The sequence below is a fragment of the Panicum virgatum genome, chromosome 7K (genome assembly GCF_016808335.1).
Source record: "Panicum virgatum strain AP13 chromosome 7K, P.virgatum_v5, whole genome shotgun sequence".
Taxonomy (NCBI): Eukaryota; Viridiplantae; Streptophyta; class Magnoliopsida; order Poales; family Poaceae; genus Panicum; species Panicum virgatum.
This window is the reverse complement of record NC_053142.1, coordinates 21,979,753-21,996,567: the sequence shown is the minus strand read 5'-3', so window position 1 is coordinate 21,996,567 and position 16,815 is coordinate 21,979,753. Positions and strand designations below refer to the sequence as shown.

The window sequence follows — 16,815 nt, the reverse complement described above, 5'->3', positions numbered from 1 at the left end:
CTCGGAAGGGCACGTGACATCACCAGACCCCTTCCCCAGGGGGAGGTGTGTTCGGATGGTTGATGTCGGCGTGACAGTAACGGGGGCGGCGCCAACTTGTCTCGTACCGCGTTGAATGCTCCACAGTGCTGCTATAGCGGCTGGGGTGGCAGAGCGGTGATCGGGGTCAGTGGACGGGACGCCGGTCACATCCACTGCGGGAGTGGCAGTCTGACGCCGCCCGTCCTTTGAGCCGTGGCGGAGTAGCTGGCCTTTAATGCCTTTGTACGGCGGTCGGTTGGGCGGCGGGGCCACTTGTCCCTTGTGCCGAGAGATGGCCTCGAGCGAGGCGGAGATTAGCCACCCGCTCGAGGGCAGGTCCGCTGTCCTCGAGCGAGGCGGAGACTGGCCACCCGCTCGAGGGCAGGTCCGCTGTCCTCGAGCGAGGCGGAAATGCGATTGCGCGGTCGAGGGTCCCGAGGGGAGCCCTCGAGCGAGGCGGAGATGAGTGACCCGCCCGAGGGTAGATCCGCTACCCTCGAGCGGGGCGGAGATTGTTCGATGGGCCTGAGAGGGGTGCGAATGGGCCACATGCTGGGCTTCTTTGAGTCCTTTCCTCTCTTCCAGATTTGGAAGGAGGCCGGGGGCCTTTGTGGGCCCAGTTGCCTTAACATGTGTTTGTGTTTTCGAAAGTGGTTTTAGTACTCCAATTAGGGTGTCCCTAATTGTGGCACCCGACAGTAGCCCCCGAGGCTTTGGTCGAGTCATGGGATTCGTCCAAAGGGTAATTCGGCGGTTTCTCTCTCGACGTGTTTAGTCAAAGTCGCGCACCTGCTGGGCGCGCCTGAGCGCGGGCCCGGCGGGTGCGACAACACGCCGGTCGGGATAGTACGCCCGTGGGGGGTGTACTTCGAGGCGCGCGCCTCTTTGTTTGTTTGTTTGAAGGACAAGACGTGTCCGCGCACTGAGGGGGGCCAGGGCGACGGTGGCACCCGCTGCTTGGCAGCTGGTGCTCCCATCGTGCTGTCCCGTACGTAGGGCCTTGGCCCCAGCGTTCCTGGTTGCTTTACGGCGCGCCGTTCGAGGGCATCTGGCCAGGGCCGATGCTGCACCGCTTAGCATCCGGGGGCTCAGCTCCGCTTTATTTCGTTCGGTCGTGTCTCGGCGCAGGGACCGAGGACATCCTTTGCTCGTGGAGCGCCGCTTTGTCACGGGCGATACAAGCCTCCGCTCTTCGGAAAGCTCGAAGCTTTGTGCCCGGCACAGCTATAAATAGGGGTCGTGGGATTTCCCTTCTTCTCCAGCCTTCCGACTCTTTCTTCCAGCATTGCCTAAATCTTATAATGTTTCCTTTGCCTTTTTGCGACCGGCCCCCAGATGGGGTGGCCTGGCTTTTTTAAGCTTTTGGCGCTAGAAGAATGCTTGCGAGCGGTTGGGGAAGACCGGAGTGGGCGTGCGCACCATCCCTCAGCTTCAGTGGGATCAGCGGAAGAGCATTGGGCCCGTGGGGTCCTGCTCCTGCGATGTCCCCTAGCCTGAAGGGGGATGGAGACGCCTGACCGGGGCGCTGGCACCAGGTCCGGCGGCTGTTTTTCGCATCGTCCCCCTCGGTGACAAGGTTGCTCTCGGGGAGACGGTGCGGAGGGAGCTGTCCGCCAGCTTGACCCCCCGCGTGGTCTTCGGTGGAGGAGACGCTAGAAGAAGGCTTGCGAGGAGAGCGTCCCGCTGGACCCGTGAGGTCTGGGGGCCGCTTCTCGCATCCCTAGCAGCCCCGCCGCTGCGTCAGCTAGGGGCTTGGTGCCTTTCTTCGTCGCTCGCTCCTCCCCAAGACAGGGAAAATTGCCACGTAGGTGGCAATGTGTTTGTATCTTTCGATGGCTTCGCGCCGGTGATCCTTTGTAATCTTTACTTGCATTTGAGCAATAAAGTCCCCTTTCTCCTCTGCGGGGAGGATTACCGAGGGTATAGGGGTGTATAGAGAGTCACGACCCTCGAATATGTGTGAAGTCACCTTCGCGGGGGCGCGTCAGCGCACCCGCGGGTGTAGCCCCTGAGGCCTTGGAGGAGAGTTTGTGCTCGTCCAAGGGCTATAAACGTTGTCCCGCTGGGTAGCTCTTCTGGGATGGCCGTCCAGCGTCTTTTTCAGCCGGCATCGGCACTTTTTCAGCCGGCCTCGGCACTCTTAGTGCTGGTACGGCGATCTGGCGTTCAGCTTTAGCCGTTAGGGGGACGCACGCTAATAGCGGTGGGTTCGGTTTACGCGTGGAGCTTCATAAGTGACGGTTGTCGATTTATTCGAGGGTGTGGTTTTGAACCGTGGTGTGCGAGGAGCCCCCGAGCCTAGGCCCGTGTGAAGGCGTTCAGGGGAAACCCTCGACTTCAATTACGACCCTCGTCGCCCTTCCGCAGGGAGGAGGGGTGAAGCGCACCATGCTACCCATGCCCGGGCCGCGAGCTATGGCTGCTTCAGTGAGCTATTAGCGGGTTGTTCAAGTGGACGTCCCTGCCCCGTTCGATAGGGGTCGGCTCGTGGTCCATAGACACGTCTCATAAAGCGCTCGTGAGGGTTCGCTAGGCGGGGCTCGAACCCATTCGGTAGGGTTCGAGGGCTCGATGCTCTCCCTCGATGGGATCCCCCTTCTAGGCACCCTCGACTGGCCTTGAACACTACGTAGGATGTCTCGAACTCCGCGTTCAAGGGTAGCTTGTACGGCACATCCCTGCAGTCCCTGACTCTGGTGATCTGGGGCGCCTGTCGAACCCCCTGAAGGGCCAGGCTTTGACCCCCTAATCAGTAAGGCCTCGAAATGCGATTCCTTCGAGGGTAAAGAGACCCTATGAAGGAATATTCCGTCATGGTCTAAAAACGTCGCAGAGCCGCGAGCCATGCGCGCGCGGGTCTTCCGCCGGTAGCGGGCGACGTGGCCCGATTTGGGCGGCACAGCGTGGGCGCGCCTTTTCAGGCGTCCGCCTCGGGCAGACAGAGCGGCGTGGGCGGCGGCTGACGGATGGGTTGACACAACAGTCGCATCGCGCCGCGCCCGCCGGTTACCGTGCCACATTTATCGCCGCGTGCGCGCGTGGGAAACTTTGCGGTCGTGGGGCCCACCCGTCAGTGATAGCAAATTCTACCGTATTGAATGCGGTAGATTTGGGCCGTGGCTGTGGGTGCGCCCCCCGTGGTAAATAAATACGGAGAAGAAAGGGGTGTTTTGGGTTCACCTGGCCATTTGCCTCTGTCCCGCTTCGCCTTCGCCTTCGCCTTCTCCGCCTCCGTTGCTTTCCGAACCCGTAGCCAAGAGCGAGAAGGGGAAAGGAGAAAGAGGGAGAGAGAGACTTAGCCATTTCGGAGTCTTCCTTTTCCCATCCCCCTCGACTCTCGGAGATGTCGGACATCCAGGAGCCCTTGCCATGGGGGAAGTCCTCCACCACCGTCGCGGTGCTGGAGCAGCTGGTCGCCGAATGGCTGCTGCCGCGGAACTCCGACACGGGGGCGCCGGCGTGGATTTCCCCGCACCCGGACGAGTCTAAGCCGAAGCCCCCGCAAGGCTACGTCGTGAGCTTCGTGCGCCTCCACGAACGGGGCTTCGGCGTCCCCGCCAGCAAGTTTATGAGGGCGCTGTGCGAGTACTACGGAGTGGAGCTGCACAATTTCAGCCCCAACTCCATCTCGCAGGCGGCGGTCTTCGTCGCCGTCTGCGAGAGGTACCTCGGCATCGACGTCCACTGGGATCTCTGGATCCACCTGTTCCGCGGCGAGCTCTTTGTCGAGAACGCGCGGAACCAGCCAAGGCGGTTCGCGCGCGCCGGTGGCTTGACGCTCCACGTCCGCCCGAACCGGCGGAACCTTTACATCACAAGCAGGATGACGACAAACAACTCCGGGTGGAGCCGAGGGTGGTTCTACCTTCGAAACTTCAGCGGCGCGCTCCCGGCGTTTACTAACAAGGTTCTTCGGGAGCGTCCGGCGAAGTGGGACTGGGGGGTGTCGCCCCCAGCCCAACAAGCCAGGCTCGAGGGCCTCACCGATGCGCTGGCGCGTTTGGCGAGGAAGGGATTGACAGCGGCAGACGTCATCGCGAACTTTCTCCGGCAGAGGGTGATCCCTCTTGTGGAGAGGGCCCTGCCGATTTACCGGCTCATCCCCGGGAGCAAGGTCGAGGGCTCGAGGACGTCGAGCAAGCTTCTCTCCCACACCAACGCCGCCCGAAGGGCGACGTATGTGGTGGCGGAGTTTCCCCAAGATCCCGCGGATCTTTGGAGGATCAAGATGCGCCCCGAGCCGGGGTATATTTCCCTGGTGAGTTTTGGCTTCGAACTCGTCGTGCATCGTGTAGTTCCCCTTTCCTGACCCCATCTGTGTGTATTGTACAGGGTTTGAGATGCGGCACCTCGAGGCCTCCGGTCTCAGAACAGCGCCTGATCAATCGCCTCCACGCGGAGAAGATGAAGAGGCGGAAGGACGCGGTGGAGGCCAAGGCCGAGAGGAAGATGAAAAGGAAGGCGGCGCACGACAAGGCGCGCCAGCTCGCTCGGGCGGAGGGGAAGCCGCGACCCGCCACACCTGAGTCCTCGGAGGAGGACGAGGAGGAGGACTCGGAGGAGGCCTCGGATGCCGAGGACCGCGCGCCGAGGGGGGACGGGGAGGGCGCGAGCCCCCTACCGTTCTACCTGTGGGACGAGGAAGAGGGAGCAGCCGTGGCGCCAGAGGAGCCGGGGGCCGTAGCGGGGTCATCGGCGAATCCCACCCTCGAGGGTGCGGTACGGGGGTCATCCTCGCCGGCGGCCGGCGAGGGGTCGCCTGCGCCCCAGGTGCTGATCCGCGGCCACGAGGCCGCGGCGGGAGAGGAGTCGTCCGTGCTGGCAGCCTCGAGCCATCGGGCTGACACGAGGGGGGCGCCCTCGGGGCAGTCTTCGAGGGACAGCTCGATGCCCCAGGCTCGAAAGAGCGCCACGAGGAAGAGGAGCATGAGTGCTCGATCTGGGTAAGCATTTTGGATTTCGTTTTTTGTTATGTACTTGGTAAATTTCTCGATCCCGCTCAACTCGTGCCTCTTGACTTCTAGCCCCGGGGCCATTCCCAAGGATGCAGTGCGGCTTGCCCCGGCCAAGGCTCTCAAGACCGGGGCTCGCAGCACTCCGCACACAGCGCCGCAGCCCCCGCCCGCCTTGGATCTCGAGGCGGCAGCCGCTAGGCTACGGGAGGCAGTGGCCCGAGGGGCCCAGGCGGCGCAGCAAGCCCGGGAGAAGGAGGGTGACGCTGGTCAGAGTGACGCCGGCCACCGTGGCGCCGAGGCGGCTGCTCAAGCGGCCGACGCCGAGGAGACCGGCCAGGGCGGTGCCGGTGGCGCCGCCCAGGCAGTCATTGATGTTGAGGCCGGTCAGGGCGACGCAGATATCGCCGCCCGGCCGGACATAGGAGGAGAAACTGGCGGGGGCGCGCAGGAGCACCCTGCCGGCCAAACTACGGAGGAGACCCCCGTCTTCGAGCCTTCGAGGGCCGAGGGCGAGGGTCTCGCAGAAGAAATGGCGCAAGAGGCGCCAGTGGTAGAAGGAGCCCCCATCTCGGAGCCCACCGAGGCCCGAGACGAGGGTACCGCCGCGATAGTGCCCGTGCCCACGGCGCAGGGGGCGCAACGGCGGTGGTGGAGCTGCCAGACAGCAGCGAGGAGTACGGGGACTCGATGGATATCGACCCCGCTGCTGCGGCGAGCGCCGCCGCACATATTGCCGAGTTCGCGTCGGCCAGCGCGGGCGTGCTCGAAGCGGGGGCGTCGGAGGGGAGCCACCTCGGGGTTATCGTCCCGTCCGGTGTCCCCTCAGAGTTCCTTCGCAAGGAGCAGGAGGAGGAGGAGGCCTGGAACAAGCAGATGGGCGTTGGGCGCGAGATCTTGCAGGCCCTCGACCGCGCTTATCAGCTTCATCAGAACGCGGATTACCAGGTCAGCCAGGTAAATATTTCCCCCCAAAAATTGCTCGGATTCGGTTTTAGCTTTTACGTGTCCTCACCCACGCCCTCCCCCTTTGCAGCAGCTGAGGGAAATCTCGCGCCAAAAGAGCGTCGAGATGAACCGGCTGTACTCCCAGATGAGCCAGCTCGGGCAACACAACGCCGAGCTGGTGCTCAAAAACATCGACGCCAACACCAAAATGGCCGATCTGGGAGCGCGTCAGCGGGCGCTGGAGGAGGAGCTGGCGCGGGTTGCTGGTGAGCGGGACGTCCAGAGGGCGGCAGCGGAGGAGAAGGCCCAGGAGGCCGAGGCACAAGCTGCCGAGCTGCAGCGCCTTCGGACGGCGCTCGAGGAGAGAGCTCGGGAGGCGGAGGCGCAGAGCGCCGAGCTGCAACGCCTCGGCGCCACTCTTGAGCAGCAGAAAGCCGAGCTCCTCCACAAAGAGGTGGCCGTGGTTGCACTCGCCGGGACCCTCCAGGAACAGGGTGTGGCCCTCGAAGAGAGGGAGGTGGCCCTCCAGAACATGGGGGCTAGCCTTAAGGAAAAGGAAGCCTCCATGTCCTCGCTCGAGGAGGCCGCCCGTACCCAGAGGGAGGGGGCGCAAAAGAACATGGCGGGTGAGTACCTTCGATTTTCCGTCGTTTTGCTTTCTTTCGTGGCTAATGTTGATTTCCTTTGCTCAGAGCTGAGGCAAAAGGTGGCGGATGAGACCGCGGCGAAGGAAGCGGTCCACACCGCGCTCACGGCGGCACAGATGGAGTATGCTGAGCTGGAGCAGACCGCCGTGAGCGTGTGTCAAGAGCTCGAGGGGGAGGGCGCCGTCTCGGGCAGTTCGGTGATCAGCCGCCTGCGCGCGCTAGGCGGCCGGATTGCCGAACACGCCAAGAGTACCTTCCGCCTCGGTGTCCTGCGGGCTCTCACCGTGGCCTTGACGCATTACCTCATGGATCTCCAGAGGGTGTCGTCGGGGTACGTCGTTCCCGATGATGCGGATGTGGATGCCGCGTCGGTCATCATGGATGAAGCTGACGCAGCCGCAGAGGAATTCGCCACCGTCCTCGCCGAGAAGCTCGAGGCAGACATCCCTCCCATCGCTGAATTCGACGCCCCTGAAGACCCACAGGGGGGGATGGATGCCTGTAGGAAAGTTGGGCCTCGAAGCCCATTGTAAATAGATTAGTGTTTATCATAGTCGCGCCTTGTAATCGCACTTTATGAATATAAGAGATTTGTTTTCGTAATTTGAATGTGTGGCCCGTCGAGGCCTTGTGTGTTCGAGCCTGTGTTTCTTTACTTTACTTCTGTGTTCTTCGTATGCGACTTAGATAAACATCTGCGAGGAAGTTCGCGTTCATAAGCAACGTAGGCGTAGGGTGGTGAGGGGGGTGCCGTATCCCGGAGGCGTAGGCGGCCCCACGACTCGGCCAGCCCCGTACCGTAGTTGCTTATGCCTCGCGTCCGTTTTTTCCAAGGATACGAGAAGCTTAGGGTCGAGACGGAGATATTTCGAAAAAACATTGGCGACTTTTTGGGGACGTTCGGGGGTTCCCCCCGTAGTAGCCCCCGAGGGAGGCTCGGTTTTGCCGAGGATAAAGCCGAGCGTACCTCGATGTTCGTGCGCGCCCGAGCCCTCGAGGGTCGGGAATGTTCCCAAAAAGCAATAAGTAAAGCGTACTTCCTTATTATTTCGGGAAATTGAAAATGCGAGTACGAACAATATACAAATAGCTTGAAATGCTAAGGATAAAAGCGACGTAGCTGTTGTATATTCCAAGCATTGGTGAGGACTTCGCCTTTTTCGTTGGCCAGCTTGTACATGCCGGGCTTGAGCACCTTGGCGATTATGTACGGTCCTTCCCATGGAGGTGAGAGCTTGTGGCGGCCCCTGTTGTCTTGTCGAAGCCTTAGCACCAAGTCCCCTTCGTTGAGGTCTCGGCGCCGGACCCTCTGCGCTTGATACCTTCGCAAGGACTGCTGGTAGCGCGCAGAGTGGAGGAGCGCCATGTCTCGAGCCTCGTCCACTTGGTCCAGCGAGTCTTCGCGAGCTCGCTGGTTTCGTTGCTCTTGATATGCCTTGAGCCTCGGCGATCCGTACTCCAAGTCAGTGGGGAGGATAGCCTCGGCACCATAGACCAGGAAGAACGGAGAAAAGCCCGTGGCTCTGCTCGGGGTCGTCCTCAGGCTCCAGATGACCGAGGGTAGCTCCGTGAGCCACCTCCGGCCGAACTTGTTCAGCTTGTTGAAGATTCTTGGCTTTAGTCCTTGGAGGATCATGCCGTTGGCACGCTCCACTTGCCCGTTCGTCTGTGGGTGTGCCACAGCCGACCAGTCCACACGTATGTGGAAGCTGTCACAGAACGCCAAGAACTTCTTGCCTGTGAACTGGGTGCCGTTGTCGGTGATGATCGAGTTCGGGACCCCGAACCTGAAGACGATGTCGGTGAAGAATTGGACTGCTTGCTCGGATTTGATCTTGCCGATGGGTCGAGCCTCGATCCATTTGGAGAACTTGTCGACCGCCACCAGCAAGTGGGTGAAGCCCCCGGGCGCCTTCTTCAGCGGACCGACGAGGTCCAGCCCCCACACGGCGAACGGCCATGTGATGGGGATGGTCTGCAGAGCATCGGCCGGAAGATGTGTTTTTCGAGCATAGAACTGGCAACCCTCGCAGGTCCGCACGACGTCGGTGGCGTCGGCGACCGCGGTGGGCCAGTAAAATCCTTGCCGTTCTGTGTGGGATCTCAAGGTGGCCGTTCTGTGTGGGATCTCAAGGTGAACACGATCATCGAGTCTGCAGGCTATGAGACTCTGACCGTGAATGAGCTTTTCAGCAAGCTCAAGGCCACGGAGGTGGATAACAAGACACGAGCCAAGCTCAATGGTGCCCCTCCTTCCAAGAGCATCGCTCTTGTGACGGCCCAGGTGGATCGAGCTCTAACGCTAATTCTGCTCTTGGCTTTTCTCTTGCCTCTTTGCCTTTTGTTACAGACGAGCAGTTAGAGACGCTGGGCGACGACGACTTGTGCCTCCTCATCAACAAGTTCTAGCGTGTCTACCACAACAGGCAGAGGAAAAAGAACCCCGGGTGCTACCACTATGGCAATCTGAAATACTTCATCGCCGACTGTCCCAAAAAGTCCGGCAGTGGCCAGAACAACAACTTCGACTACTACTGCCACCGCGACCGCGACGAGGAAGGCTCCAACAAGGAGCGTCGGCGCCACAAGCACCGCAGTCGTGACCGGGACAAGGGAGGACGCTTCGACAAGGAGTCGCTGAAGAAGCGCTTCCAGTACAAGGCCAAAAAGCGGGAGAAGGCTTTCCTGGCGCAGCTCAGCGACCTCGACAAGAGCTCCGACACCGATCGCTCTTCTTCACCGACCTCTGACGACGACGACAAGACGAAGAAGAAGCGGGACAAGGATGCCACCGGCTTCATCGGCCTTTGCTTGGCGGCCGGTCGGCGCAAGGGTTTTTGCACCATGGCTGGTGAGGCCAATGGTGCTCGTGCGTCTCTAGGTGGACATGCTACACCGACGCACGACGACTCTTCTCCTGGATCCGAGAGTGATTCAGAGGTAAACTCCACTATTGACCTGCTTGATACTGAGGTTAAGGAGTTGTACGCCACTCTCGACAACCAGAAGATGCTGCTTAAGGAAGCAGCTAGAGAGCGTAGAAAGCTTAGGGCTGAGCTGGCTTGTGCTAGAGAGAAATCTGGTGAGGATGAGTGCGCTGGCTGCATATCTCACATGAATGATCTTGTTGCTCTCCGTGCGAAGCATGATGAGAAAGTCGCGAACTTAGATGTTGCTAAGACTTTGCTTGCTGACGTATCTCACGAGCTAGCCAAGGCCAAGCATGAGCTTGAACTGGTCAACGACGCTCCCATAGTTAGTGATGTGCTTGAATGTGATGAGTGTCCCATCTTTAAGTCTGATCTAGCCGCTTTGCAATCTAAATTTGCTACTGTTGTGTGCGAGTTAGAGGAGATGAAGTCTAGGCCAGTTTTGCTTGGTGCGTGTAATCTGTGTCCCACGCTTAGGTCGGAGCTAGATGAGAAGAACGCCTTGATTAAGTCTTTGGGGAAGACTAAGATCGTGGAGTCTAGCCCACCTATTGATTGTCATGTTTGCCCTGGTCTGATTTCTGAATTGGATAATCTTACGGTAGAGAAAGCCAACTTGGAGAATGAGAACACATATCTTAGGGCGATTCTGAGTTGGGTTTCTAGCAGTGAGCCGCATTTGGGCATGATGATCAAGCAGTTTAAGTGTGGTGATGGTTTTGGGGTCGGTTACACATACAAGAAGTCAGACTTTGACAAATTGTATGGTAAGATCGGCAAGGCTGCTGGAGTTTCAAGTGCTCTAAACACTGCTAGCACGAGCACGCAGCCTTCGCTTGTTGACCCCGTGGATGGTGTGCCGAAAGAACCACAAAAAGCACCTCCACAGAAGCAGGTTTGGGTTCCAAAGCCCAATGAGCTGAGGAATCCTCTTGATACGCTCCCTGCTGCCACAGCCCAGGTTGCCCAGAAGAAGGGGGCTCCTCCTCCTCGTCCGCAGGCGAGGCCTCCACCTCCCAAGAGAGAGGTGAGGTACCACTGCGAGTACTGTGACAGAGAAGGTCACCTGGAGGAGTTTTGCTTCAGGAGGAAGTGGGCTATGAGGCGTGAGCAGGAGAGACGTAACTCGGACATGTACTCTGCTCGGGTGCATGGTCCTCCTCGGCGTGGTGGTAGGCAAGATGCTGGGGCGCGCCGTGTAGGTGGAGGACAGGGAGACGGTGGACGTTACCGTGCTCCAGCGGGTGGTCGCTTTGCCGGTCGTGCTCCTGGTCGTCCTCAGTACGGCTATGGACCACGGGATCGAGGCTTTGGAGGAAGTTACAATGCACCACGCTTTCCTCGCGGTGGTGGTCGTCAGCCTCGCAGTAGAGGGGACAGGGGATACGTTTTGCCTGAGTTTGCTAACCTTTCTGTAGAGCAAATGGCTCGACACTAGTTTGCTTCACACTTTGCTAACCCTAGTGTTGAGACATTTGCTCACCCTTTGTCTCACTACTGATGTGCAGGTTGGAGGCTTGGAGAACAGGTGTATCATGGACTCCGGTTGTTCGCGCCATATGACCGGGAATGACAAATGGTTCTCCAGCCTCACCCCAATGCGCCACAAAGAATACATCATATTTGGGGATAATGGTAAGGGCAAGGTACGTGGTGTTGGCGCTGTTTGAGTTTCTGATCACTTCACCCTAAGAGAGGTTGCTTTGGTTTCGAATCTTGGCTTTAATTTGCTCTCTGTTTCGCAACTTCTTGATAAGGGGTTTGAAGTTTGCTTCAAGGAGGGTTGTTCTCGAGTTTTGGGTTCTAGAGGAGACCTGGTTTGCCGGATCGTTCCTCATGACCGAGTTTTCTTGGTCGATTTCTCTGGAACTCCTTTTGGCCCTTCTTGTTGCTTGTTGGCTGGTCCTTCTTCTGATCTGTGGAAGTAGCATAGGAGACTTGGACATTTGAGCTTTGACTTGTTGTCGAGACTTAGCTCACTTGGCCTGATTCGAGGATTGCCCAAATTGAAGTTTGAAAAGGACCTTGTTTGCCACCCGTGTCGCCAAGGGAAGATGGTTGCCACCTCCCATCCGCCTGTTAATCAGGTGATGACCACTCACCCTGGAGAGTTGCTACACATGGACACAGTCGGTCCTTCTCGGGTGATGTCGGTTGGTGGGAAGTGGTACGTTCTTTTGATCGTGGACGACTTTTCTCGCTATTCTTGGGTCTTTTTCATGAGAACCAAGGATGAGGCTTTCGAGATTGTTCGAGACTTGATCTTGAGGTTGAAAAATGAGCTACCCCAGGCCATGAGAGCGATTCGCAGTGACAATGGCACAGAATTAAAAAATGCTCATTTTGACACCTTTTGCAGTGATCAAGGTCTTGAACACCAGTATTCTTCCCCTTACACTCCATAGCAGAATGGGGTTGTAGAGCAGAAGAATCGGACGTTGGTTGAGATGGCTAGGACGATGCTCGATGAGCATAAGACTCCAAAGTACTGGGCTGAGGCAGCTAACACCGCTTGTTATGTGTCCAATCGTATTTTCTTGCATGCTTTCATGCACAAGACTTCTTATGAGTTGCGATTTGGACGCCAGCCCCGTGTTGATCATCTCAGAGTTTTCAGTTGCCGGTGCTTTGTGCTGAAGGAAGGAAATTTTGATAAGTTTGAGTCTCGATCGTCTGACGGTATTTTTATCGGTTATGCTTCTCACTCTAGAGCTTACCGTGTGCTGATTATTAATACTAACATCGTCAGAGAGACTTGTGAAGTCACTTTCGACGAGACTGCACCGTGCAATTCTTCTGTCTTTGAGGTTGCAGGAGATGATGAACTCGGTACCCCCATCTTTGAAGATGAGGAGGAAGAAGCTGCGGAGGGTGATGCTGAGGCTACCACGCGTGCTGTGGACCCAGTCGCCTCCACCACAAGCTCGGACGATGATGACGGCCCCGATCCTACTACATCTACTTCCCGGGGGCCAGTCGAGCAGGTGACTCAGCCTTCACCAGCTGCACCTGAGGAGGCACCAGCTTTGGTTGAGCAGGAGGTGACTTCGACAAGGGAAGCACCGCGACACATTCAGCGTCGTCATCCACCTCAACAGATGCTAGGTGACCTCAATGAGCGAGTCACACGGTCCAAGGTAACAAGTATCGCTGGCTTTGCTCATTCAGCGTTTTTTGCCTCTTTTGAGCCCAAAGATATTGGACACGCTCTTTCTGATTCAAATTGGGTCAATGCCATGCATGAGGAACTCGAAAATTTTGAAAGAAACCAAGTTTGGGTTTTAGTCGAGCCTCCACCTGCTTGTAATCCCATCGGAACGAAGTGGGTTTTCAAACACAAGTAGGGCGAGGATGGGTTGGTTGCTCGAAACAAGGCTCGTCTTGTTGCCCAGGGGTTTTGCCAAAAAGAAGGGATTGATTTTGAGGAAACTTTTGCCCCTGTTGCTCGTTTGGAAGCGATTCAGATTTTTCTTGCATTTGCTACTTCTAAGGATTTTAAAGTTTTCCAAATGGACGTTAAATCTGTCTTCTTAAATGGTTTTATCGAAGAAGTGGTTTATGTGAAACAACCCCCTGGTTTCGAAAATCCCAAGTTTCCAAACCGTGTTTATAAACTTCAGAAAGTACTTTATGGTTTGAAACAGGCACCTAGAGCTTGGTATGATAGACTGAAAACCTTTTTGCTGGCTCAGGGCTTTAAAATGGGATGTGTGGATAAAACTTTGTTCCTCATGCGGTCTGGCACTGATTTTCTATTAGTTCAGATATACGTGGATAATATTATCTTTGGTGGCTCTTCTCACGCTCTTGTCTCCAAGTTTTCTGAGCAGATGTCTAGGGAGTTCGAGATGAGTATGATGGGTGAGCTGCAGTTCTTCCTCGGGCTGCAGAGCAAGCAAACTCCTCAGGGCACGTTCATCCATCAAGCCAAGTACACCAGGGACTTGCTGCGGAAGTTTGACATGAGTGACTTGTCACCTCAGCCGACTCCGATCAGCACTTCGACGGCGCTTGATGAGGACTTGGACGGTGAGGCGGTGGACTAGAAGGAGTACAAGAGCATGATCGGCTCTCTCCTATACCTGACGGCGACGCGGCCGGACATTTAGTTCGGCATCGGCCTCTTTGCGCGTTATCAGGTTTCGCCACGCACCTCCCACAAGCAGGTGGTGAAACGCATCTCCAGGTATCTGAAATTCACCCCTGAGTTTGGTCTCTGGTACTCTGCGGATTCCTCTCTGGTTTTGGTGGGCTTTTCTGATGCGATTTCGGTGGGTGTCGGTTGGATCGCAAGTCGACATCCGGCATTTGTCAATTTCTCGGTACATCTTTGGTGTCTTGGTCCTCTCGCAAGCAGGCTAGCGTAGCGTTTTCTTCCACAGAAGCTGAGTATGTTGCCGCTGCTAGCTGTTGCTCCCAGATACTTTGGATGAAACAAACCTTGCAGGATTATGGACTGAGTTTTGATAGGGTTCCCATCTTTGTAGACAACATGTCCGCTATTAGCATTGCAAAGAACCCTATCCTACACTCCAGAACCAAACACATAGATATCCGGTTCCACTTCCCACGAGACAATCATGAGAGAGGCCACATAGACTTGATCCATGTCCCTTCAGAGAGGCAAACCGCAGATATCCTAACCAAGCCTCTTGAGCAGGACACCTTTGCTCGCTTGCGAGGGAAGCTTGGGGTTTGTTACCCCTTTTGATCGCTGACTTTTCTTTGGTTAGCTTTGTAGGATTTATTTGTTCTTCTCTTAGTTTTCTAGGTTTGGTAGTTGCATTGTGCATATGCATTGTACATTTCTGCATTTTGCATTGCCTCACTTGCACTAGCATTCTTGTATACATTGCTATGATCTCCTAGTGCTTGCTAGTGTGAGTTTATAAACATGATCATGAATAGCTTGCTCCACTATGTATATGACATCATCTGAGTTAAACTATTTTGATTTGAAAATTTGAAAACATAGTCTGGCTACTAGCATGTTAAGGCATGTTGATATGCTTTGCTATCTCATTCTTGCTAGTGTAGCCTTTCGTTCAGAAATTAATACTTGATATGATCTAAAATTGATAAAATTGCTTGAATTGTGCTTGAAATGGAATGGAAAGATCCAGGTGGGATTGCTTGTCGCACTGATCGAGTTTTCGGGATGGCTCACTTTGCACTTGTGAGAACCCGGGCAAGGCTGTGCAGGACTGAAACGAGTGTCTTAAGCTTCTGATTGCCATTGGCATAGGCTTGGCCTCGTTGCTAAGTAAAGCATGACAAGTTTTCAACCCCTAGCATTAAAAATTGCTTGATATAATTTGATTGCAAAATGAATGTTTACAACATGCTTTGGATGTTTTTGGCTCACCTGTATGAGTTGGTCGGGATAATATTTTAGGCAATGTGCTAAAACTGTAGGAAAAGATACTATTTATACTAGAAAAACTGTCGGCCACTTGAGAAAAATGTTAGTATTGACTAAAGCTCTCGGCCATTTGAGAAAGGCTGTCCGGAAAGATTTGATTTCTTGTACGGAGTAGTACAGTGGAACCAATGATTCGGGGCCATACGTAGCACAACCGTTGATCATCCGCATTGGTTTGGTTCATGGTATAAATCGGTATGAATACATCCGTAATGTTTGTATCACATGCACGATCCAGTACGACTACTCAAGGTATACTACTGTATTCATGCCAGTTTATGGCAAGAACGGGCATGGAAATTGCATCAGTACCTGTTATAGAGGTGTATCCGTACCTGTTCCTTTTGTGCCCAATACTTTGCCTCATTTATTGCTTTCACACATCATAGTTTTATAACTTTTTCAAACAAAATTTGATGGAGATAAATTTTATTGAAAATTATACAATGAGACATATATGCAACTTTGTAGTTGAAACTTTTTTTTTATTTAAAGTCATTTAGATGTAAAAAATATTCATTGCAAGTTTTGAACAGAAGAGGTCAAAAGAATTAATACCGGGCAACATTGTTGTGTGGTTGGATGGTAATGCTCATGCGCACAAGGTGAGAGATCTCATCAGTGCAATTTGTACAGTGGTGTGGCCTAGGTACGGTGTACATAGTACCTATATTGCTCAGGTGAAACAGGGAAAAAAATTGGGCCCGATTATCCATACTACAAGAGCGGTTTCATGTAGTAGTGGTGCATCCATATATTCCTTCAATGTCAATTTGATATCCTCTGTGTGTTTGTGTGTGTTGTAGTGTTGACTTGAGGCACCCTTTTTATGCCATCCTCCTGACATGCTTTGTCGCTAAGTTTATTTGCTTTCATGTTATCTACTATACCTTGCATTGGCAACTGACAAGGACATGCATCTAACACTGGATCAACTAACATGCCGCACTAATTAATCGCCTCATTCTTGCAGACAAGCTCTAACTCCAACGTTCTTTCTGTCGATCCAACCCTGGAGCTGCGCTTCCCATTCGAGCTAAGGAAGGACATACCATGCTGCCTGCAGCTAACCAACAAGACCGATGGCTTCGTCGCATATAATATAAAGACCAACAAAACCAAGTACTACACGAAGCCAAACAAAGGAATTATGCCACCATGTTCCAAGTGCTACATCTCTGTGACTTTGCGAGCACAGGAGGAGGCGCCGCAGAATATGCAGTGCCATGACATGTTCCTTGTACAAAGTGTTGATGCCAGCGAGGGCCTAAAACCTGATGATATCACTGAAGACTTATTCAAAAAGGTTATGATGGAGAAGGCAGTGGATGTGCTAGAACTGCCGATTGTTTACGTCAAATTTGCTTAACAATGCCGGTTGGAAAACTCCATCAGTGCCGGTTGCACTGCCCAACTGGTGCTGAGAAGGGAGAAGTAGTAGAGTCGATCCTGTTGGTGTTATTTGTACCTTTCAAAATTATTAATCTATTCAGGATATATAATAATTGTTTATTCATCTTGATGTAGAATTTATATTATTAGTGTGTGATAGGGAATAAGTGATTTGAGATTGTTGAAGATTAATGGTTGGATTTGAGAGGAATTTTGGATGAGAGATGAATGGGAAGAACAGTAGATATTATCTGTCGGGTTTGATGCCTGATAGGTTGCGCACTCTTTATTCGACTCTCCCGACGAGTATCAGACAAGGGTTTGATAGTAATCCTCTGAATATTGTCAGTCAAAATTTTCCACCTTTTAGTAGAGCGTGCAAACAATGCGTATATCGACTGTATAACACCAAAGAATGAAAGAGTTATCGAGCAAGATTTTGCCATATCACAAAGAGTGAGATTCAGATTATGACATGCACATGACATATATAATGCTCTTTG

The 16,815-nt window shown here is 54.5% G+C and overlaps 1 protein-coding gene across 1 annotated transcript; it reads left to right on the top strand.

Moving 5' to 3' along the window:
* Positions 1–3,364: 3,364 nt before the first annotated feature.
* LOC120640008 (vesicle-associated protein 1-1-like) lies at positions 3,365–16,289 on the top strand. The gene is made up of 2 exons (XM_039915913.1): positions 3,365–3,433; positions 15,894–16,289. Exons 1-2 carry the CDS (start codon positions 3,365–3,367, stop codon positions 16,287–16,289), a joined length of 465 nt encoding a protein of 154 aa, XP_039771847.1.
* Positions 16,290–16,815: the final 526 nt, after the last annotated feature.

Bases quoted from the DNA above. Each gene is read 5' to 3' on its own strand.
- LOC120640008 (XM_039915913.1), top strand. From the start codon at position 3,365: ATGTCGGACATCCAGGAGCCCTTGCCATGGGGGAAGTCCTCCACCACC. The intron at 3,434-15,893 runs GTCGCCGAATGG...TCATTCTTGCAG, and splicing joins TCGCGGTGCTGGAGCAGCTG to ACAAGCTCTAACTCCAACGT.